Raw genomic sequence first — 25,501 nt, forward strand, 5'->3', positions numbered from 1 at the left:
ATGATCTTGGTTAGCGGTTTGTAAATTACCCTTTCATTTCTTTGAGTACTACTGGGAGGATCTCATCCGGCCCAGGGGATTTGTTTATTTTAAGAGCTCCTAGTCCCTTTAACAAGTTATGCTAAAGTTATTTAAAACTGGATAGGAACTGGATGACATGTGGGGCATGTTGTCAGTATCTTCCTTTGTAAAAACTTGTGAAAAGTAATCATTTAATATATTTGCTATTTTTTTTTTTTCATCTACGATTTTGCCATTTGTATCTCTTAAACATTTAATCTCCTCTTTGAATGTTCTCTTGCTGTTGTAATATTGGAAAAACATTTTGGAATTGGTTTTAGCTCCCTTAGCAATGTTCATTTCTATTTCTCTCTTGGCCTTTCTAACTTCCTTTTTGACTTGCATTTGCAGTTCTGTGTACTCTTTCTGTGTACTTTCTTTTTTGTCCTTTTTTAATGCTCTGTAAAGTGCCTTTTTTCGCTGAATATTTTTTTTTAATTGATCTATTAAACCATTTTGGCAATTTAGTTTTACATTTAGATTTGTCTACTTTAGGGATATAATTGTTTTGCGCCTCTAGTACTACGTTTTTGAAGAACAACCATCCTTCTTCTGTGGGTGTTTTCTCTATTTTACTCCAATCTACTTCTGTTAGTCTCTGTTTCATGCCTTCATAGTTTGCTTTTCTAAAATTGTAAACCTTAGCTTTAGTCTTTACTTTTGAGGATTTGAAAAACACTTCAAATGAGACCATGTTGTGGTCTGAGTTTGCCAGTGGTTCTCTGACCTCTGTTTTAGTTATTCTATCTTCGTTATTTGAAAAGACTAAATCAAGGCATGCCTCCCCTCTAGTGGGTGCCTTCACAAATTGTGTTAGGAAGCAGTCATTTGTCATTTCCACCATTTCTATTTCGTCCTTCGCGCTACCCACCGGGTTTTCCCATTTTATTTGGGGGAAGTTGAAATCCCCCATTAGTATGGCTTCTCCTTTGCTACACACATTTCTAATGTCATTGTATAACAGATTATTGTGCTCACCGTCTGAATCTGGCGGTCTATAGCATGCTCCTATTATTATGCCCTTTGAATTTTTGTCTGTTATTCTGACCCATATTGATTCGGTTTTATTTTCTTTGTCCAGGTTTAACACCTGGGCTTCAGACTGTTTCTTATGTATAGCGCTACCCCTCCTCCTCTTCTGTCCTGCCTGTCTTTCCTATACAGTGTATACCCACAAATATTATATTCGTCCCCATCACTCTCAGATAACCAAGTTTCTGTAACACCTATCACATCATAGTTACCTGTTAGTGCAGTAGCTTCAAGTTCTAGAATTTTGTTTCTGATACTTCTAGCATTTAGATAAACACATTTAATGGTTGTCTTACCTGAGTTGTTGTTCTTGTTTTGATGCGGTCTCCCTTCTGTTTTTTTGTTGATTTCTCTTTCTCCCCCCTTCCTTTCTAGTTTAAATGCTTCTGAACCTGCTCGAGGATCTTTTCTCCAAGTAGACTAGTTCCCTTGTTATTTAAGTGCAGTCCATCCCGTCTATACAGATAGTCCTCGTTGTAGAATGTGGTCCAATGATCAAGATAGGTGAAGCCTTCCCGTGTGCACCACGTCTTCAACCATTCGTTTTGATTTATTATTTCCAGCTGTCCATATGGTCCTTTGCAAGGTGCCGGTAGTATACCAGAAAATACCACAGTTTTGGTTTTCTCTTTTAATTTCCTTCCTAGCTCTCTGAATTTGTTTTGCAGGGATTTTGGTCTGTCTCTTCCAATGTTGTTTGTACCGATGTGGACGACTACTACCGGGTCGTCTCCTGTTCGTTCTAGGAGCCTGTCCACGTTTTCAGTGATGTGCTTGACCGAGGCTCCCGGAAGGCAGCACACTGTTGTAGTAAGGGGGTCCAAACTGCGAATTGAACTTGCTGTGTTTCTCAATATGGAGTCCCCAACAATCATGACCTCCCTTCTTTTTGCTGTCTGGTCACCACTGTCAATGGGGTCCTGGATGTTGTTCCTTTCATTCTCTTGTTGTTGGTTCTGCTCATCACAATTCTGAAGTGACTCAAATCTGTTGGTTGTTTTGATTGCTGGTGGTTGTGTTTGACGAAGTTTCTTTTTTTCCCTGCTTCTGCCTACCTGAACCCAGCTGTTCTGACCTTCTATCTCCCTGGTGGCTTTCAGTCTGTTAGGGGTGATGCAGACTTCCATGAATTGTGGGTGTGCCAGTTCCTCAAGATCCTGTTGCTGTCTCACTTCTTCCAGCTCCATTTCTAGCATGCTTACTAGTTTATGCAAATCCTGGATCGCGCGGCACTTTACGCACACTTGGTTTAGCTCCGCTGGGTTTTCTCGGATTTCCCACATCAAGCAGGTGTCACAGATTACTGGCTTGAAGACCATGTTGAGGGTTTTTTTTTTTTTTTTGAAGTTTAGTTTTTCTCCCACTCGCTGTCGCTTCCACTCGCTGTCGCTCTGCGAAGGTTCTAGACTATTGTCATGTAACTCGAAATTTAAAATGAGTTGGAGGATTGAAACTATCTAATTGATTGATTTGATCAATTTAATCAACCCCATAAAAAATTATTCTAATGGAGAATGATTAGGAGTTTATTTTCAAGAAAATTATTAAAAATCTATTAAAAACATTTCTGTAAACATTGTCCTCGATCCCTGAGTGATTTGCAGATCACCTTCCAGTATTTCGCGGGTCAGACCCGCAAACTGACATTAAAACCTGCAGACCCGCGACAGTCATTGCACAACGCACAAAATAAAGTGCAAGATCGCTGTTTGAGTTATGTAACAAACGGAAGTTTGTCACTTTCAACATTTGATTGTATATACAAGTCCATTAGTGGGTGGGTTATTAGTTCAAGTTGCAAATTATATAGATTTAAAATTAAATAACAGCACATCTGCAGCATATAGTCTGGACCAGCATTTCAGTTGATGATTTGTTTTCTATCCAAAAACAGCAACAGACAAATTCTATCCATTGTTAGCCTTATGATCCGTGCTGATTTGGGCCATACCATTTTAGTAATATTGAGATAATCAGAATGGGAACATGTTATTCAAGTGATAGTATGATTTACATAAGCCATTAGTGTTGAATTCAAGGTAAGGCTGAGGTCGGGCACCTAGAGGCCAAATCGAGGCTGAGCCCAGGAGCCTTTTTAGGCCGGTGCCAACGTCATGGTTGTCACTAATTTATGGATTGTTTAATAATATATAATATATTATAAACTACACAAGGTCAAATAAAACACTCTACTTTTATCCTCAAAGTCCTTTGAGCACATCTGAGGCCAGGGAAGACAAGGAGAAAACATCTTTGAGCTCAGTGCAGAGTACTGTTATTGAAAACTACCAACGGCCATATGTGTTGTCAAAATATACTCTGGGCTAAGAAAAACACACGATTCTGTTTGTTGTGCTAATAAGATTTAAAATGGTTAGCATTCCTTTTAGTTAAATAGGTGTGTAGTATCTTGTTATAATAAGAGGCTTCTTTTTCAAATTGCTCCTATTTTCCAGCTGCTTATCACAACGTAAGTATTTTGCATTTGTAAAAACTGGACTACATATATTACTGTTGCTGCTTTTATGAACTAGACTTTTGCATGAAAATTGTGATAGAAAATGTTGTGGCACTTACATTTTAGTTTGTTCTATGTTTTTAGGTGCGGTGGTGGTTGTAGCCCGTGTCAGCGTAGTTTATTACCATCACACTGATATCATATATATATAGTTGGCTACCTTCTTTGAAGTGAGTCCTTTGTTTACAGCAGCCCTACTGACTTTAATCTTTAGGGTTGTCGAGCCATTTTCAGTTTACCACTTACTGTGTTTTCTTCAAATGCCTTTCAAGTGTCATGCACAGTAACATGGCACGTGCAATCTATTGTGAAGTACCAAAAAAATAAAAAGAACTTGGTAAAATCTTAGACAAATGATTAAATGATTCTATTACAGTAATCCTTTGTCTACAGTATATACAGTGGCTTTCGAAAGTATTGACCCCCCTTGGCATTTTTCCTATTTTGTTGCCTTACAACCTGGAATTAAAATTGATTTTTATTTGGATTTCATGTAATGGACATACACAAAATAGTCCAAATTGGTGAAGTGAAATGAAAAAAATAACTTGTTTAAAAAAATTCTAAAAAATAAATAACAGAAAAGTGGTGCGTGCATATGTATTCACCCCCTTTGCTATTAAGCCTCTAAATAAGATCTGGTGCAACCAATTACCTTCAGAAGTCACACAATTAGTTAAATAAAGTCCACCTGTGTGCAATCTAAGTGTCACATGATCTCAGTATATATACACCTGTTCTGAAAGGCCCCAGAGCCTGCAACACCACTAAGCAAGGGGCACCACCAAGCAAGCGGCACCATGAAGACCAAGGAGCTCTCCAAACAGGTCAGGGACAAAATTGTGGAGAAGTACAGATCAGTTTGGTTATAAAAAAATATCTGAAACTTTGAACATCCCACGGAGCACCATTAAAGCCATTATTAAAAAATGGAAAGAATATGGCACCACAACAAACCTGGCAAGAGAGGGCAGCCCACCAAAACTCACGGACCAGGCAAGGAGGGCATTAATCAGAGAGGCAACAAAGAGACCAAAGATAACCCTGAAGGAGCTGCAAAGCTCCACAGCGGAGATTGGAGTATCTGTCCATAGGACCACTTTAAGCCGTACACTCCACAGAGCTGGGCTTTACGGAAGAGTGGCCAGAAAAAAGCCATTGCTTAAAGAAAAAAATAAGCAAACACGTTTGGTGTTCACCAAAAGGCATGTGGGAGACTCCCCAAACATATGGAAGAAGGTACTCTGGTCAGATGAGACTAATATTGAGCTTTTTGGCCATCAAGGAAGATGCTATGTCTGGCACAAACCCAACATCTCTCATCACCCCGAGAACACCATCCCCACAGTGAAGCATGGTGGTGGCAGCATCATGCTGTGGGGATGTTTTTCATCGGCAGGGACTGGGAAACTGGTCAGAATTGAAGGAATGATGGATGGCGCTAAATACAGGGAAATTCTTGAGGGAAACCTGTTTCAGTCTTCCAGAGATTTGAGACTGGGACGAAGGTTCACCTTCCAGCAGGACAATGACCCTAAGCATTCTGCTAAAGCAACACTCTAGTGGTTTAAGGGGAAACATTTAAATGTCTTGGAATGGCCTAGTCAAAGCCCAGACCTCAATCCAATTGAGAATCTGTGGTATGACTTAAAGATTGCTGTACACCAGAGGAACCCATCCAACTTGAAGGAGCTGGAGCAGTTTTGCCCTGAAGAATGGACAAAAATCCCAGTGGCTAGTTGTGTCAAGCTTATAGACACATACCCCAAGAGACTTACAGCTGTAATTGCTGCAAAAGGTGCCTCTACAAAGTATTGACTTTGGGGGGTTGAATACTTATGCACGCTCAAGTTTTCTGTTTTTTTGTCTTATTTCTTGTTTGTTTCACAATAAAAAATATTTTGCATCTTCAAAGTGTACGGCATGTTGTGTAAATCAAATGATACAAACCCCCAAAAAATCTATTTTAATTCCAGGTTGTAAGGCAACAAAATAGGAAAAATGCCAAGGGGGTCAATACTTTCGCAAGCCACTGTAGTTAAAATGAAAAATGTCAAAATCCCACCAGGCACAAAATAGGACATGCTATTACTGTATTATGTGAGTCTGGCCACCTGTAGACTCAAGCCCACAGATTTACATATAAACATAAGTCTGAGCTCCAGCCACACTTAGATTAGAAATCAACGCATTGTAACAGTAGTGGGGTCCTTCAGTCACATGGCGTAGGGGAATTTGGTAGTCTACAGTGAAGTTTTCTTTAATAATCAGGACCTCAGATTCTAGTTCCTTTGTACCTATGTTACAGAAATACATTGTCAGCATTGCAGTTTCCATTATTGGGAAGCAGTAGTATTTCCAAATCCTACATAAACATTTACCATTACCTAAAAATGAGATGCAGGCTTCTAGTGGGAGCATAAACACAGACAAGCCTTTATTCCAGCAACACCTAACATGCTAACTTCAACACTTGCTACATTAATGTAGCCTTGGCCACTTACCAATGCAAGACACTGGAATCACATGACATTCTGTGCACCTCACTTCTTAGAGAAGGGGCCCTTTGTACAGGGTTCGGGGCTACCAAAGACCGCCGCACAGCAATACTTTTGCTTTCATTTAACCAAACACAGGCGCGCTGCAAAATACTGTCAATGGACTTTTTGTGCAGAAGAGCATTCACTTTCCATTTGAAGAGTGTAATCATAAAGCTTTACAGATATTTTAGATAATGTTTGGTTTTTTGTTTTGTAAGAGGCACACGGATCTGTCTGTGGGAGGACACCTGCGAGCATTGTTAAAACAAGCCAAGCCTTGTTATATTAGAAAATGATCTTGTCAGTATCTAATTTGTAGCATGTTTTCAGCACAAGACTCATGAAGGACAGGCAACAGGGCTTTGCTCATGCCTTAATTTTTCAGAGGTAAAGATAAATTAGAACAAGTCAATAATTCCTTATACCCATATTTGTGCTGGTTAATGCCTTCCCATACACTGCTTATGAAACAAACAAACCAAAAAGTTCCAACTCAAGTGATTAAACCAAATTCCCCAGCTGTTCGGCTGTTCCAGGCTGCAACCACAAGCTGTTTGTCTTTATGGAGTGCACTTCTGTGAAAAGGTTTCTGTTTATCTCAGTTGTTTTAAGTTCCAATAAGAACATTGGGACGTGGCTAATTTTGAACTTACATTTTTCAACTGAGGTTTATTTTGCTTCTCCGTTAACTGTTGCAAATATCCAGAAGGGTTCAGAGTTCTTTTGCTCCAATATTGGTGTGGGCAAGGGGACATAATAACACTTTATATATTTGAAATTTACACTGCTGCATAACCCTATTATTCAATTGTAGGTAATGTCAGTGCTACATCTGATTGTAAGTCTGAGACAAATTCAGGTCCTACTGAACTTCTGACAGGTGAAAGCAATACAAAGTCCCCTTTCACCAGAAGACTGAAATTGCAAAAATGACAAACCTACAACACAATTAAAACTTTTTTCTTGTGGCTTTTACTAAAAACGAAACCAAATGTTCCAAGCATTCAACAGAAAATAATAAAATATGGAACACAAATGCCTTTGGCATTGTGACTTTGAAAAGAAAAACTTCTCTGATCGCCACGGAATTGTGTGCATAGTTTTTGAAAGACAAGTGAGTGAATACAATTAAAGGCAGATTTTTTTAAAAAGTGTATTCGGAACATCAGAATAAAACCCAAACCATATTTAAAAGTCACCATCACAGGTTGCATGAATATGAAACCTATTTTAATTAACAAAGAAACAATGCATATATTTACCAGTCTTTAAATTAAAAGTATTGTGAATAACTTGTAATGGATCATCTCCTAGTGGCTAATGCATTTATAATACTGACATCAACATATGACATGCACTTGCCTCTTGATTACAGAGCTTGCTCTTTAGTTGAATGGCAAGACGTTCATCTTTGAACTATATGGTTTGCTGCCAGCCCTTGGCTTCCCCTTCAATTCAATGGGCTGAGATGCCAATCAATTACGATAGAATTGTCTGCTTGAATGTGAACTACATACATATTCAGAGCACAGGACAGTCTGTACTATTATATTCTTCCAAAAATAAGCAACTACATCTCCTCCTAACCTGAAAGTAAATTTAAAATGAATAAGGTACAAAAAAGGAATACATATGGCTTAAAACAAGTAAAACAGTTTGACATGTTTTCTATGCTGTTTCATTTTGTTTACTTTCAATATCAGTATCTCTCTCCTACTCAATCATATCAGTCAGAAACCAATGCTGGATTTATACAATACCTTACAAATAAATACATGCAATTGAACTCTTCTTAATAGGAAATAAGCACAACAAGCTGGACCTTTTTTTAATTTTTTTGGCATAGCATTTTATTTGTAAACATGGTGAAGACGGATCAGCTATGCAGGTGTAGATTCCTGAAAAAAAAATCTTCTATACTATAGATATACATCTCTGGTAGAAACCTATACAAATTCAAAAAATATACAGTAAAAATATAAAAAATACAAAAGAATTTGGCGAAGGCAAATATTTTACATCACCTTACTATAAAACTACGATATAAATGACAACTATAGTCCCTTTTCTTTCTTTTTGCAGTTTTGGACACCAGTCATCATTACTTCTTGTCTGCTGTTCTTTGTATTTGTTGTCCACTGTAGAAGTACTGTGCTCTTGAGAAAGAGTTTTCTTCAAAACATGCAGTTCATGCACTTGACAGACTTGCTGCCATAATCAATGCACTCAGGCCCTATGCATTCACAGCAGGCGTTGTGGAACCATCTGTATTTGGAGGCGCCCATGGATTCACACGAGACTTTACACTGGTGGATAGACATGCAGTCATCAAAGTAGACCACTGTGCACATGTGATCTAAAAAGATAAAAAAAAAAAACATTAGATTTAAGAGCGTGTTTAATGTAATGTTTCCATCAGACAGTTCAGAGCTCAAAGAGATTTGAAAATAGGTCCCATTAACAAAGTTCTGACAACTGTTTTTTTGGGGTTAGGCACAAAAATGCTGCCTCTCCCTTTAAAGCATGTGTCAATATTTATGAATGCGACAGGACGTCGGTCTGAAAAGGTGAAAACCACTGCTCTATAGTATGCCAGTTACAAAGTGCACTGTCTCCCGAACCAAGAAACAACGCATTTTAGTTTATATAACCCTTCAAATGTTTCAAACTCATTATCTTAATTGGTGTCCGATATGAGTTTTTGACACTGGAGGGGCAGCTTTGTAAAATTAATAACACCATTTATTTTTTCTTTATATGATACCCACAATTGAATATTAACTATATAATCACAGAATATAGTTGTGTATGAAACAAATACAGTATCTCAAAAGTGCAAGGTCTTTACCAGAAACAAAAAAAAGTCATACAACCCCAATATGGCAGCCATCTTACGTCACAGGTCCCAAGTACCTTTAGTGTTTTCCCTTACACTGAAAGTATGAAGTCTGTATCTTAAATGTTTGAGATTTTAGTTTAAGTTGCTGTGGCAATGGCTTTACTAAAACATTTAAGCTCCCGTAAAAGGGATGATTAAAAAGCTAAATGACAATGCAAAGCAATTTCTGGTTTAGCCATTTTCTACTGTTCTGAGAGCCAGATCATCACTTTTTGAAGAACTGACAAAAATGTCTATTTAGGACCAAAAACAGTAATTCTATCTACATTTAATTACATCTTATTAAAAATACATTTCCTTTAAAATCCAACCAGCCTGCTTTTCATCTGATTTTACAGCACCAGGAAAGTCAGACAATATTTTCTTCTTTTCTGTTATATGGTACAAATAACGGCCCATCTGTTTTTAGAATGAACAGCTGTCAATTAGTAGAGCAGGACCGAAACGGTTAATTGACGATTTAAGCAAAACAGGAATCCATTTATATCTGTTTAGATAACATTTTAGTTTCTAAAAGATCAAAATTAATCCTATGCCTGCTTACTACTAAGAGTTGGTGAAGTTTCATTTTACACATGCTTGTCTGAGAATTTTTGCCCACCAAGGCAAATACAACCCGAGCTGAAAGTTTGCATCTGAATTAATGAGTAGAAGCGCCTCAGCTGGAGTGCACTTTAATGAATGCCCCATTCAACAGCAAACTATAACTGGGTCATTCGATCATACCAGAGCAGGGAAAAAAGAAAACGAAGAACAAAGAACGCATATCAAGATTAATTAGCATTACTTTCACAGCATTGGAGCAAAACCTAGTCTAACCTCTGCGACTTAACTGGCAAGTTACTTTGTTTGAAAGACAGGGAGCTTTGTAAAGCAGCTCGTAAGAAGGCAGAGTGCTTTGTGACTGAAGTAGGGACCCTGTTACAGTTCACAGGGCTGTTTTATTTATTTATTTTCCTTAAAAAACATTCAGCATATCAACAAGCACAAATTGCAAGCATTTTTCAAAAGAATCTTGGGGTGGAGGGTGCTTGTGTAAGGGATAATTCACAGTAGACTCAGGACATAAACTGTATTGATTATACTACCATAAATATACTAAACAGAGACACAAATATGAAAGTGAAGTAAACTCACAAGAATAAATACATCACACGGTTTTACAGAATTTAATTTAGATGATGTAATTTTGTAGTATAATGATTATTTGTTTGCAAAAATGCAAATGTTCACACTAGCAATTTACTGAATATGAACACTATGACAAGAGAATAGTTTACAGTGTCAGCTCTTCTATAGGCTAGCTCACTGTTTCTTACAGCAGGAGATATTAGGTGTTTAGAAAGCGACGAATAAAGAGGAATTCTGATTTAAATGTTTACAAGCAGTGTTATCCTGAAGGCTAAAATGTGCATATTTTTCACAGTAACTGGCAACAACTCCAGTCTCTCAAGGTGAACCTATTATTTTGAGACCATTCTTGCAAAGCATTAACATAAGCATATTTGTGTGTGTCTTGCACCTCATTCTCTGATTTCCCTCTGTAAAAATGCACGTCACATGAGTGCAGCGCTTGCTCGGGCACTAGCGAATCTACTGGGACAGGGTGGGAGAAGCAGGCGTCTGGAGATTCTGCCTCTATACAGACTGCTGCTCGGTGCTGCTCGTGAACTTTACAGTTTTTAACTCGTCATATAAAATTGAATACTGAAATCAATGAAGCACAATCCTGCATTATTTAGAAGTATAAATACTAAGGTAAACATAAATAAAAATCACAATACCTTTAAATAAATGACTATTTCTGAAATAATTTCAAGCATTTTGAAACGGGTAAAAATGTAATCAGCACATTAGTTGAAAATACACATTTAAGCAGCAGTGCTGGGGGATCACGGGGGAGCGTTGCTCCCAGACTTCTCTTGGGCAGGGAGAGCACGGCTTCCATACTTCATGTGTAGAACATTGAACTGTTTTGCTCCTATTAATATATGGAGAGATACATGTGTAAAACCCATACGAATAAGCAAAGAATACAATAACCGTAAGAAACCCTTGAGAGATAAATAATGAAAAAGTTTCATTATAGCGTGTCTGGTCTGGAACAGGTGTGAACAATGTAGATGTAATAGTTGGAACACTTCATATTTTTAAACCCATATATATGAAATAATGTAGCTAAAACAAGCCAAACATTTATGTAAGATAAAACTCAATCGCAACAAGCAAACAATGGGTACCTGTGGCCTTACACATCTTTTTTTGGCAAACGGATACACTTCAAAACCTCAGTCTCATTCGCTCACGAAATCAACAGTATGATGTATTGTAGTAAGAACACCTCTGTTAAGAAAGGGGAACAAGGAATGGTCAAAGTTGCTTTGGACTGTTGATGGATGGACAACACCACCTGTGCCTTCTGCCAGTTCTGTTGTCAATTCAACGCTTGTCTTCTTTCTGTGCCTTAAGGATATTATCTTCAAATATTGCTCATCCTTGTTAGACAGCTTTTTGGGTCTTCCAGTCCTGGGTTTGTCAATTACAGATGACGTTTCTCTGTACCTGCTGATTATGTTCTGGATACCACACTTTGAAAGCTATTTCACGTAATGTGTTTCCTTCTTTATGCAAGTCAAGGTTGTTATAATAGTAGAAAACACTATTGGGGGCCATGAGTAAATTGTTGATGCTCATAATGCGTCAGAGTAGAAAAATGCAACATGTCTAAGACTTTTGCACAGCATTGTATATATCCTTTTTTTTGACGGCCTTGCCAAGGAAGGACACAATCCAGCAATTAGGCCTTTATGAAAAGTTACTCCAAAGTGTTTTATTATTGATACATATAATAGTTTTGTGGCATATTTAATATATAACTGGCCAGATGCAAGCACTATATAAATGAAAAACAACAGTGTGCATGGATTCTATGCTGATGGCTATAATTAGGCATGACCCAAGCCCAATCAGCAACATGTTGTATATACAGAGCTCCTTTGATATTTCACCATTCGATAAACCACTCATTTGGCTAATTCAGTGTTGACAGTAAATAGTAAAAATATACTTTCCTGTACAAAGACCAATCACTAATTCACTGTTTTCAGTACTTCCCGTTTGTTTGATGTGCACGTCAGAAAGCTAAACAAAGAGGGAGCACTACATTAGCCTGTACAGCTTAAACAAGCCAATAAATATTTGACATGGCACTTAAATATTAGTGCTAGTGTGACTATCCAAACAAACATTTTTTAGGGCTGTATCAGAAGGTTCGAAGTTTCGTTCGCTAGCCAGGAACTCGAAGTTTGTTCTAAACCTTCGAAGGTTCATTAGACGCCATTCACACACTATGTTTTTGTCTTTTTTCTGTTAACAGAAATCGTTCGACAATGTGCGAGTACCATAAAATCACACATTAAATGTCATAGGCATGCACAAATCAATCTTTTTATTTGTACAATGCATATTACTTAAACAAAAGTTGTTGTATTAAAATCCAATCAAATCGCGATACGTAGCAACTCTGTAGCAGGGTATATTATCCAAAGCACTGGGGCGGTACCTATAGTGGTTGCAGTGCTTCAGTAAAATATGCACAGAATATCTACTGTACAAGAGAGTGTAAGAGAAGTGATATGGTAGAATGTGTTTGAAACATACAAAATAAGCCAACACCAGATTTTAATTTCGACAAAAGTGAGCGTCTGCCACTCTCCCCTCCAGCTCATGTTAACCACAGGCAAATTTCTTCATTCGCCATTTCGACAGCAAAGCATTGTACAGCTAAGCTGTATTGAAAGAAATCTCAAAACACCTCTGCTGTTTGGGATTTTTTTTGTTAAATTTTTTGTTTGAATGCAAACTGTGCAAGCAACTGTTGATGTATCATGGCGGCACAACCAATCTATGGGGTCACTTTACAATCGTAAGTTCATATTATTATTATTATTATTATTATTATATTAGTATTATTATTAGTAGTAGTAGTAGTAAAATGTGAATGACTGATAACCTGCTTTAAACTACATAGGAATGTTTTATTCCATTTATATGGCTTACCTGTAAAATAATACGATTTTCAATCAAATAATGCTCGACGGTTCGAACCTTCCTTCAGTAATGTGTTCTGAACCTTCGAAGATCAAAATTTACCCTACAGCAATTGCACATCAAGGGAAAAATAAGCGTTGGGGGATCTCAGTGGGCAGCAGTGTGTTTAGGAAGCTCACCTTTGTCGCTGTCGTAGCGTGTGTGGATGCTGTTGCCGGGGACGGAGACGTTCTGAGACTGGGCTTCGTCAAGGGTCTCGAGGAAGGAGACAAGGTTCTCGTGATGGGAAAGCTCCTCGGCCACAGGGAAGGACACAATGTTCCAGTTGAGCTGTGTCTCCCCCTCTGTCAGTGCCCTGAACAGAGATGGGATTGGCTCGTGCAGCTCCTCCACCGTGCTCTTAGATGTTGGTGGTGTGTCGCTGTAGTTTTTGGGATTGCACATTCCTGCAAAAACAAAGGAAAAATTTAACTGGGATAAATAAAAGAAACACAACACATTACAAAAACTGCAGCGTAGTATTAAAAGTTAACCCCACCCCATCTTAAAGTTGGAACATAGTCAAGGGTGTGCAATTCATATCGACCAACGTTCGGGACAACAAGTTTTTATTTATTTTTGTCCTATGCTCGTTCTGTTGCTAGAAAGACACTCCATGTATATTTCTAGAGAGCCACGAAAGATTCTGGAAACTGAACTGCGGAAGTCTAGCGCCTACAAATAAACATTTTAAAAAGTGTTTATGTCCCGCTCCTTTCACTTGTGATTGGCTAGCTGTGAAAAACGCTGCTCTTCTGTTTGCTACAAAGAAACCCAGAAATGGCCGCAAAGAGAGCCTCTGGCAAGACACAGACTAATCTTTTAAACTTAAGGTATTATTTACGTTTTTTGGAAATTGACAAATAAGTGACACTGCTTTCTTAATACATGAACCTGACATTTAAATGCAGTAATCTAGTAAAGTTACCAAAAAAAAAAAAAAAAAAAAAAAAAAACACGATTGATAGTCGCTAAGGTACACCACTCCCTCGTTTTATCGGGGGCGTCAGGGTGCAGTATAAATCCTCTACGCAACCCGCTTTTTCTCATTTTTCGCATAAAAAGCAGCACACAATTTGTACTGAGAAGGGTAATTGCTTCTCATCTACTTAAGTCTCCAATTAATTTCATGAGTCTTCCTCTCCTTTCTCAAATGCAGAAACCTGCTGCACTGAAAGAATCCCATTCCCAACACAGGAGGCTTGTTGCTAGGGAGCTGACGTCACTACCCTGTGGCTTTTGCTAGTGCATTGCTGCTACACGTGAACACCTCGTGGGCTAAAATAAAAACCGTTTCAGCAAGTAGATATTTAATTTGCTTTGTGTTATTATGATAACAATACAATATTAATGCATTGTTTTGTTTATTTGTGTCTGATGTGCAGTACAAAATAAAACAGAGTATTTCTAAGTGCAATTGCCTATGTATATTGCAGCTAAGGCACACACAGTTAGACAGTAAAAATAGAGACCCAACTCCAGGGCCGCGATATATCTGAATCCGCAGTACAGTGAGGGGCGATATAATGAGGGCTGGGGGGGTATTAGCGGATTTTTAAAAAATCATGAAAAGAAGCGATGTTAGTTCATTATTGGACATGCACAATCCATCGATTTGTGAAACTATTAAAACACGAAGATTGTCAAATACGTTTAGAATGAATGAAATGCTTATATATCAGATTATCTGTACGGTATTTTCCTCTTAAATAAAACAGACTGTAAATCTCATGGCAATGTGTTTATGTATCAATTAATTTATGTATTTATTTTTTAGGTGAGAGCAATGCAGGGAAGTAGTGTTGCACCCCCCCGAATCACCTGCTGCCGTGTTCCAGTTAGCCAACATGTGACAAGATGGGGGGGGGGGAGCTGTAAAATGTTGTACATCATTTGGGTAGGGTCACAGGGAACCACCTGTGTGTCTTGAAGAATTTAGTGAACCAGTCAAGCTACAAAGTTACATCCGCCCCGGTTAATCACTGATTGAATGATTGTGTTCTACAAGTCCTCTTATTTTGTGAATTAGTCCTGATCCAGAGATTTGTTCTATCCACGGCAGACGTTCTGTATTACCGCTGCTTGCTGCCTGTCAGGGCTGTGACTGTGAACATCTGGAGAGTTGAAATACCTTTCTTAAAAAGGGAGGAACTCGGTCAACCTCGTACTCAGACACATGCAAACATAGGATCTAATTTGCTATTGCTATTGTTGGAGGTTAACAGTTAAAGGAAACAGTTTGACAATGTGTTCGCCATGTACTAAATCTAAAACTTACAACAGCAAGGGTATCAGGGTACTGCGCTCTACATTCATTTAGCTAACTTCAACAGTACTGTGTGTGTGCGGCACCTATCAAATCTGCCTTTTTGTTTTTCTGGAAACAAATTCACATAATACTTTCTTGCAATGTAATCCTTATGTATGAACAACCCAGTCATGGTCTCCTGGGAGTTTAAGAAAATAAAGTGCACAACACTGGACCATACTGAACTGTAGAAAAAATAATAAAAACATTTCAAGCAAGTAAAGACCAATTTGCTCTTTTTCTTTTGTCTAAAGGTTTTGGTGCCCCAGCCACTACTGCATGTTTCTTATCAGAAATTCTGCAACTTTTTGTCCTTGCAAACCCAATAGAAAAGCATGCACCAAAGTCTTGACTTCTGCTCGTCTAAACAGCCATGTCATGTCAGCGCCAGGATTGGAGCAGGCCTAGAGGGAGGGCTGTATTTTTTTCACTGTAAAAAATGGCTTATTTCATGGCGTGCTAGGTTCCTAAATGCAGTGTAACAGGAGCTGCATCAATAAAAACACTTGTACAGTTACACTATTCTTTCAGAAATGGGATTTAACTTTTACAAGAAACTACATATTACATAGCAACGGGTAAATTTCAAAAGGAATTGTGAAATCCATGATAACTGTGAAAAATACAGCCTGACTGATGTGGTTCAATGAGGAATGTCCCCTCAAATAAAATTTTAAAAAAACTACCCAAAATTAGATTTAGAGCAACAAGTCATTTGTTTACATGATAAACTTACACAAGTTAAACATTGGTATTAATCCTAATAGTAATTTCCAAACTGTCTAAAACCCCAAAACACAGCTGTTTTTCTGTTTGCTTATCTTGGAATATCCGACAGGCAGACATAATAGCGGAAATTCTGTTGAGTGAGACGATTGCTGGCTGGGGCAGAACTACAACTGCAGTACTGTATTTTAAAGGCTTTTATATGACTCAGTTTCAAATAATAATCCAGGGCTTTGGCCAGGAAGAAAATAAAAATATGAACTTTGGACTGCCACAGGAAGGTATGTGTACCACAGCAAAAATATAAAAAGCACAGGTCCACAATATAATGGAGACATACCACAGAAACGATTATTTCCAACCTGTAAACTTGCAGACAGTTTGTCTTCAGGACAGTTCATATCCAGGTTTACTGTAACAGAATTTCTTTTTCCAGTATTGGTAGAAAAAGCATTATGTTTTAGCAGCATATGTAATGTAGGTTAGTGAGGTGCTCCATTGTAGCAGAGACCTCCTGATCAGTGTGCAGCCCTCACCTACGCAGTCACAGCACTCATCCCAGAGAGTACCAAGGCACAGCATGCATTCCTTGCAGCACGAACAGCTCCCATCCGTCGGTCGACACTGACACAGCTCCTGTGCAAGAAGGAGAAAAGTTATGTCAGAAAACACACCTTCCAGCACTTTGAGGGAAGGTATCCTTTTTTGGCTATAAATGAACATTTTATTTTTTCTCTTTGCAGCTTTCCACTTTCACTACTGAATTTTAACAACAGTTTCATTCTGCTGGTAACCAGCATGTGGGTCTGAATTACTGAGCTTTTGTTACAGGTACTGCAGTGAATATAGACAGAGTGGTACTAAAGTTAATACCACTCATCATAATACATCACTTGGAAAGAAAATCTGAAAAAACAACCATTAGGAAATGAACTAGATCACAGCAAATAGAGGGCCCATCGTGTTTATTGGTATTGGATCAATAGGCTATTGCCTGAAACTATCCAATGGAGATGCGTATTTACAAATATTTTTTTAAGGGCAATCACTAATATATATTGTGTAATTAACTACATAATATAGTGTACATTCTTAGTTTTATTTGGCTTTTTTTATTTTATTTCCTATGTTTTAATAACCTTATTATCTATCATGGATGAAACTACAGTTTTCCAGTTACAACTGGCCTCCCGTAGTGGTTCTGACCTTGCCAGTGCCTATTTGAGACCGTTGTGTGTCATGACCAAGCTCAACTGCGGGCAGAACCATGGCTCTTGAAATGAGATAAAAACAGATGTGAAAATAAATACTACGAACGGGTAGACGGATACTTCCATATATCCCCAGAATCCAAAACTTTAAAAGCTATGCTGAATAATGTTAATACCATGTTTCATTAGAACTGGGTAAGTCAGGGGCGACCAAAGTCTTTTTTCCAACCCTGTTTTAAATTGTTTAACTGAACGAAATAAAACTAAAGTAAACCAAGTTAATTATATACTTTTACCTGCTAAACCTGGAGTGGAATGGCCCTCCAGGACTGTGATTTGACACCCCTGGGATAAGGTTCGTCACATATATGTAAAGAACATGTGTCACACTGATGGACTGATGGACTGTGTACTATAGCCCATAGAATCTGATATTCTCAATAAATTAAGTAATGTTAATACCAAGTTTCATGACAACTGGAAAAGTGTGATTTCCTCCCCACTGGGGGATAATAAGTGAAGATTAGGCAATGAATATTACAAATCCAAGCTTACTTCACAAACTCTGCTTTTCCTTGCAGTGTCAGCAAAGTATTGGCAATTAGAGGACAAGTACACACCTCTCCCTCCTGCAACTTTTCCACACAATGCCTGAAGCTGAAAATGTACACATTCTTCAATTTCTTTGAAGTGTTTGTCTTTTAATCAATTCTCAGCAACATTATACTAACCGTCTGCTAAAACACCTTAGCTTTGTTTTTATTTAAAGCATAAAAATTACCAAAGTAAAAATCCTAAAACTATCGATAAACACCTTTATAAATACAGTTCTTACTTACATTCAAGTATGAAAGAAGGAAGTGTGAACTTGAACAAACACTCTATGAAAGGTACTTCTTCCAGCAATACAAAAAAGGAATTGAAAATCTAACAGAATGCAGTATGACAAGTGTAATACACTTGTGTATCTTATAATGTTAGGCTACAAAGACACTGATCCTCTCGATAACTTCTGCTAAATAAGTTTCGATAACTTCTGCTAATGATCGTAATATCAGAGTTTTAATATCAAGTTTTCATGACATGGATAAGCGGTTCAGCGGTTGTGTATGTATATATATATGTATATATATATATATATATATATAATATGCAAAACTTTATGTGTGACACAGAGCTATGCCCAAAAGTTTTGGATCACCTGATTACACTTGATTACATGTTAAATAAAAGATCTAAATTAAGTTCAAATACATATTTTTTTTTTTTTTTCTAGAAACTGATATTATCAATAACTTGCTAGACTAGTTAACAAGATCATTGATTTTCATTGTTTAGGGAAATGCTGGCTTAACAGGGATTAGAAGTTAACAAAATCCTAAATGATACAGAAAACTTAAAACTCAAGTTACTACTTAAAATCAGCCCAGAGGAAATTCCAGGGGGGGTTGGGGGGGGGGGGGGGTGGAAGGAAGTTGACAGTAAAAAAAAACAAACTCAGCACTTTTTGCATCGAAGTGGCTTGAACACTGGAATAATTCAAGCAGCAATTATAAAACATAGTGTGAGAATGCTGCATGCTGATTGGTCCTTCATTGTTTCAAGCCATTACAATATCCAAAAAAATGTCAAGATTAGGAATTACGCAAATCACTGCACCACCAAAATCAAAGAAAACACCTGTCAAAATAGGTACATGCAATTAAAAACTTGTGGGAGCAGAATCTTGGCTCACAGTTCTTGGTGGAGGAGTGGAAATCTGTTTTGCTGCGAGTTCACATTTCTTCCACTTGTGGCAAGCACGCTCTGATATAGTTTAAAGTTGCACATCGCTTACACTGGTCAAAGGTTGTCAAAGATCTACCCCGAGCTAGACTCAACCTGTGATAGATGTAAGCAGGCTCCTGCCTCTCTACTTCACATCTTCTGGTATTGCCCAATGTTAGTTTCTTTTTGGAGTTTTACTTTTAATTGTTTCTCCCAAATTTTCTAACTTCATATTAACCCTTCTCCGCTTATTGCTCTGTTCGGGGTGGTATCTGACGATGTCCCATTGCTCAAAACTCAGTTTGATACACTGGCTTCTGCTGCACTTCTGGCTAGACGTTTGAGTTTGCTTACATGCGTGGATCCACTAAAAAGTTCTATGATAGATGGCAGCCCTTCCTTTCTTATGTTGAACAATTACAAATTCAATCAACAACATGATTAGTCCCCTTATAATAGACAACCTCACATCAATCCCCTGATGCCAACAAGGTCTTCCTGCTTTCCTTTCCTCTGCATTCATGCTGTAGTAGGCGTGGTACAATGGTTTGTTATGTATTTTTTAATACAACTGCATCTCTATGAAGAACGAGGCAAAGGCACATTTGGAATTATTTTGAAGAACCAGACGAAAAAAATGTGGTTTATAAATGATTATGTCAAACAAAATTGCCGTACCATGAAAGCACAAGTTTAATGCTTCACTATTTGAAATGAAAACATTCAGAATTACTGTGGATGGAGTTCCTGAATGCAGTAAAAAGCAAACATCCATAATAAACAGAATGTTCTAGATGGCAAATGTGAATACGTATAATACCATTTTATAAGGAAGTTTTTTTTTTCAATATAACGCATAGGTGTAAATTAATTATGTATAGGCTTTAATTTGGTACACTTTTACGCAAATCATTTGTTTAAAAAAAACAAAGTCCTTGATATTGATATCATTTGTCAACAGAAGGAGATATTTAAAAGAAATTTCCCGTTTGTGGCACCGATCCCTGAACAGTAGCAGTAATATAATCTGCATTTAATAGGGTCTGTAACATATGTAAGCTGTTGTGAGTTCACATATTATATATATATCTCCTATTCTTAGTAGGCCTGTGGCTGTTGACATCTGCAGTATTTACACACTTGCCTTACTTGAGTAATTTGTTAAATGGTTTATAAGCAACATCCAAAAACAGGAACTAGAACATTTTGTCAACAGGCAACATAAATCTTGGGATCAGAAAATGAAAGTAGCCATTATCGGGAGCATGTCTTACAGAGGCCCTTATCCAAATGTGTGTAGACATGCTGAGTAATCATGTGTAACATTTAAATTGCTACCACACCCTAATGGCTGTTGCTTGGCAAAACCTACAACTATTCATAAAGCAAAAGTATCTTAAGTTAAAGTCACGTATAAAAAGGATGACATTTTCTTATGTGCCGCAAAGTCGTCCTAGGACAGCTTTTTTTTTTGTAGTGTTTACAATAATAATTTTAACTCGCATCCCTATTGGAACTTATTAGTAGCAACTACACTTACAATTTTGCTGAGTGTAGATCTCGCACTCAGAATGCAAATTCTAAAAGTTTAATCCACAAAAGGTTATACATAAACAGATTAAGTGTGTTAATATTGGGGTTTCATCTGGTTTTTATTTAGAGTTGATGACTTATAATATGTTTATAAGTGTTTGCTGGCTGCTTCGCTTGAACGCCTGACACAGCAAAGGGTGTGTAAGACATACACTCTGAACTTGATTAGAGGAAGCTACTAAACTCTTAAACATGTAAGAGAAGTATTTCCAAACTGTACTGTAAAACTAAGTAAAATGGATATATGAAAAAGATCAGTCTCATTAATACAAGAATGTTGAATAATGCGAGTGATTCAATTCAGATGGTTGTAGTAGCAGCAGCAGCGAATTTACAAATTCACGCCACAGAATTTTTAGAGGTGCACGCTGAGATAGCTGTGTGATCACGATATGCCAAGAAACCAAAAAGAACCAGGCTCTACATTATTTCAAATCTGTCCATCGCAAAACGAAAATGCAAACTACAATTATGTGTTAAAGGCAAGGCATGAGGTCTTAAGCATGAATAAATTAAAATACATCATGATCTTGAGATGTGTTGTATGTTATGATTAAGGTTACGATTTTGGCATGGTAATTTGAGTACATTTCATGGGCAAAGTGCAGGAAAAAAACAAGAATTCACAGAAAAGTCACCAAATTTAAATAGTACACCAAAAACAATAATATAAAGACTGCTGCTTTTGACTACATACATCAGACCGACATATTTTCTGGTCAGAGTCGAGGGTCTCCAACCCTGTGTAAAAAGTCAGAATTACTTCATTTTGTGACGCGTACAGCCTTAACAGATCGTCAAATCTTTTATCTGTCATTACAAAATACTTAAAATATCTCTCCCTGTCAAATACCCACATCTCTCTGCATAATGTTTTAAATGCTCCTGCACAGCACCTAGTGAAGCTGCACAGCTAGCTGTCTGCGCCTGACGTATCCATTCATCTGAAACAGAGGTGCTGTAGGAACCAGGCTTTAATACATTTTCTGATACGTTCCGCGATTCTGAAAGAATCAACAGCATGTTGTATAGAAAGCCTCTGTAAGTTGGTAAACTTCTGTTCTCCGATGCATTTGTTCTTCTGTCTTTACAGAAAACGGCTCACTCACATTTTAATTTTTTGTGCATCTTAGCTGTCCCACATTTACATACTTGCTTCTATCTCATTCGTTGACATACACAGCTACACGTAAATGCTGCGTGCATACAAAACCATTTACAGACACAGTAGTAGTAAATAAAAGGAAGCAACAAATCAAAAGTGGTTTTACATCCATTTCCAAGATTTCACTGACTTTCATGATTTCCGTGACAAAATCATAGCCTTAGTTAAGATCACATAATTTTAAACTACAGGCATATAAACTGGGATAGGCAGTTCACAAAGACAGAGCCTGGACATCTTCTTTCCGAGTGAACAGGACTTAAGACAGCTTTGATCCAAGCACAGCAACAGTGTGGTGATAAGATGAGTTGGATTCCCTAGAAATAAATCCGGAATCATAAAACCCAAATACTGAACTGTATTATGACTCACAGACCAGACAGATTAAACGAACCAGTAGCAGCTGAAAAATAACCCTCAATTTGGAAAGCTGACATAATGTATTATGGAAAATATGAACATGCAGCAAAGTGGGGAAAAAAGCCCCCCAAAAGTTTTCTGTCGACAGTGTTGAAATATATTTGGTTCAAAGTATGAAATATGTTCCACTGAGAATGGAAATGTACCTCTGATAAAGTAGGATAAAAGAAGTCAAAATGTTGCAGCAAAGCCCTTGAGACATCAACACAAGCCATCTTCAAGGCACAAGAGATGTTATCTCTGCACACCCAGAAGAGGCTGTTCTCGTGTTTCACTGGGTCAATGAGAAGGTATGAAAGAAGTCCTCTAACTAGGTTATGCAAGTCACCGGCGCTCTACGCACAGCTGAAAGATACAAATTTGTCCAGATAACTCACCGCCCCAAACATTGCCATCAGCGTGTTCTACAGGGTGTGTTCAACAGGCACAGCGCTCCACAGCATTACCTGGAACTTTCTGTTGATCCACCTGCGCGCTGAGAGAGCTTTGTATATTCTGAGGCACTGACCTGTGGCTGTTTCAATTAACAGAATAATTATTTGACTATTTTTCCTTTTAAATGTAGTGAATCTGCACAGCACCGCACGCAACATTCCAAATGCTAAGCTTGTTATTGTTTGTTCGGTTTTAAAGTTTTTAAAAATGTTTTATATTGCTGTACAACACTTACATACAGTAGAAAACTCTTAATTGCAAGTGTAAACTGCACTGTAACCATCTGTAAATAACACATGCACTATGCAACAATCACAGTACTGAAGAACAATGCTCTCAAAGTAAAAAAAATAGCCATTACTTCAGCTACAAAACAGGTAACAAGCTGATTCCTACCTCAGTATGATAAATACCTTGCCTAACCTCATCATCTGTGTATCATCCCTTTCACTTTCTACAGACGGTGAATGATGAATATTTAGAGTATTTTAGTGTGTTGATTTTAAAAGATATTTTAAAAAGAATACATCCGATTAAATAGATATTCTTGATCCACTGGATATTGGGGATTAGGTAATTACTGACTCTGGAAATAAAATTTGACAAAAAAAAAAGTCTTAATGCCAGAACATTTGGCATGTACTGAAAGGTAGATAAAATAACAGAGTAAAGCCCATGTTCTTTTTTAAATTCTAAAACTGACAGTAGCGTTATTTGACATCTGAAAGATACAATAATAGACCTCAAAGTATTGGTCATTTCCCACTGTTTAACATTGTTTGCGGATGTGAATAATCGATCCTGGTGGATCATGATTCCTTACCTGAATAAGGCACTTGCTGACATCACTGGCACAAAGTGCCTTGTTGCAGGCACCAGCCAGTGACAGTCCAGACAGAAGAAACAACAACACAGCTGCAGCTGGGATCACAGCATTCCCTGACCTCATCCCTGCTCTTCTAAGGACTGCCACAGAATCTGAACCAAGAGAGTAAAATGACTTTCAGCATGGCGAACTACAGTTCAGTATATGGTCTATTAACATTTCTACATACAGTATGTGTTTGCCAAATGGACTAAAGAAGGATTATATAATACTTCTATAATAAAATATATAAGAGAGTACAGTTGGATACCCAAGGAGATCAGCTAGAGAAAACACAAAACACGTGGCCAGTTTGCCAATGTGAAACTGGAGGTTAGGTGTTGGTTAGCTCAATTCAAAATAATTACTAACATTGTGAGAACGCTGTTTCAAAATGCCAATTTACTCTGGTACACGACAAGGTGTTTCTCATTGAATGGCAACTCTGATTTAAACACGTTTCTGCGTTCACAATGCATTTAATTAAATATAAATCTGTGTGTAATTCTAAACTATGTAGCTTGGGTTATGTTGCACACGGGTGTTTATCCCGCAATAGGGCTTGCGTGTGAACAGTTAAGACGGGAAAGTAAAACAAATATTCAACGCTTGGTTTTTTACCAACATGATTTGATTTCAAACGCTTATATGTTGACCTTTCAGCTATGGACAACTACATCTTTGTTCTCTTAACCCTAACATATTTTAATTGGTTAATCATCACCCCTTAGTAATTGTAAAATAAAGTACCAATAACATTATATATCCTGTCCAACTACACGTTTTCTAATTACGTTGAAAAGATAACAGATTTAACGTGTACAATTTGTCAAAATAGAATTTGTAATTCGTTTCTGTGAAAATAACTGTTTTTCCACTGCTTTCAATTCAACTTTCCATTGCCTCTAAAAAAATTGAAAACACAACTAGTCAAACCTATAGAATTCTATTGAAAAAAAAATGTGTTCACGCTAACCTTATTACTTCATATACAAGTGTACAGTGTAATGGTTATTTTAAAATGCGTCGGTTAAGTATTCAGCCCTTCCACGAGTTTCAGTAAGTTGCCATGTTTAAATTTGCTTTTCTCCTTTAGTTTACAAATGTAAAGTATGCAACAAAAACGTCTTTCGCTTCCTGTCGATTTCTATCTTTTGTGATCGTGAAGTAAATTCTTGGGAGGAATGCGATTGCTAAAATAATTCGGTAAAATTACAGTAACAATATAAACTATTTCCCTGAATGCTATATTGTTTTTGCAGGTCGCTCCATTTTCTCTTTGCATATTCCACCGCCCCCCGTTTATCTAATCGATTGCACTCAAACATTACACATTGCAATTGTATCAACTAAAATTGAAAGGATCCAGTGGTGCATTCATTAAAACTAGTATAGGATTTTTAAACTCTTAACTCACCCTGACGCGTGTTGGCAATCTTCTTTGTGTCTAGTTCTATTAAGGTATTTGTTGTTATTGTGTTCCTTTAGATTGCTTCCCAAATTGCATTCAGAACGAAATCATGCTGATGTTCTCTTCTGAAGGCGTGAGCTACGCACCAAAACACAAAGCAAGCGGGGCAGCTCTTGGGCGCCTTAAAGTTAAAGACACACAGACCATTTTCAACTGCAGCAGCGCCTCACGCAGAGCTGGCAACAACTCCAGGTGAGAAACAGGCTGCATTGCTATCTGCTACAGTGGGGGTGGGGCCGGAGACAACCTATTCCTGTTTTCTTTTATTATTTATTATTATTATTATTATTATTATATTATTATTATTATTTATTGATTTCTTCTTACCTAAAAATCAACTCCCCAAATACTTCACAGTGGTTGGAACCGGTTTATGCTTCAGTGGTTAGTCAGAGATACATA

At 37.6% G+C, this 25,501-nt stretch overlaps 1 protein-coding gene across 2 annotated transcripts; it reads right to left on the reverse strand.

Moving 5' to 3' along the window:
- Positions 1-7,973: 7,973 nt before the first annotated feature.
- LOC121313530 (twisted gastrulation protein homolog 1) lies at positions 7,974-25,253 on the reverse strand. Of its 2 annotated transcripts, none has more exons than XM_041246185.1 (5): positions 25,046-25,253; positions 23,587-23,741; positions 16,709-16,808; positions 13,279-13,545; positions 7,974-8,506 (listed from the first exon to the last, which is right to left on the reverse strand). In XM_041246185.1, the coding sequence occupies exons 2-5, from the start codon at positions 23,710-23,712 to the stop codon at positions 8,325-8,327; spliced, it is 675 nt and encodes a 224-aa protein (XP_041102119.1). In that variant the 5' UTR covers positions 23,713-23,741; positions 25,046-25,253; the 3' UTR covers positions 7,974-8,324. The 2 variants fall into 2 exon arrangements, with proteins under 2 accessions (XP_041102119.1, XP_041102120.1); XM_041246186.1 differs by lacking the exon at positions 25,046-25,253 and adding an exon at positions 17,379-17,445 and having other exon boundaries at positions 23,587-23,706.
- Between the last annotated feature and the right edge of the window lie 248 nt (positions 25,254-25,501).

This window comes from Polyodon spathula, chromosome 3 (genome assembly GCF_017654505.1).
Source record: "Polyodon spathula isolate WHYD16114869_AA chromosome 3, ASM1765450v1, whole genome shotgun sequence".
Taxonomy (NCBI): domain Eukaryota; kingdom Metazoa; phylum Chordata; class Actinopteri; order Acipenseriformes; family Polyodontidae; genus Polyodon; species Polyodon spathula.

Bases quoted from the DNA above. Each gene is read 5' to 3' on its own strand.
- LOC121313530 (XM_041246185.1), bottom strand. From the start codon at position 23,712: ATGAGGTCAGGGAATGCTGTGATCCCAGCTGCAGCTGTGTTGTTGTTT. The intron at 16,809-23,586 runs GTAAGGAATCAT...CTTCTTGCACAG, and splicing joins TCAGCAAGTGCCTTATTCAG to GAGCTGTGTCAGTGTCGACC. The intron at 8,507-13,278 runs GTGAGCTTCCTA...TTATCTTTTTAG, and splicing joins ACGCTACGACAGCGACAAAG to ATCACATGTGCACAGTGGTC.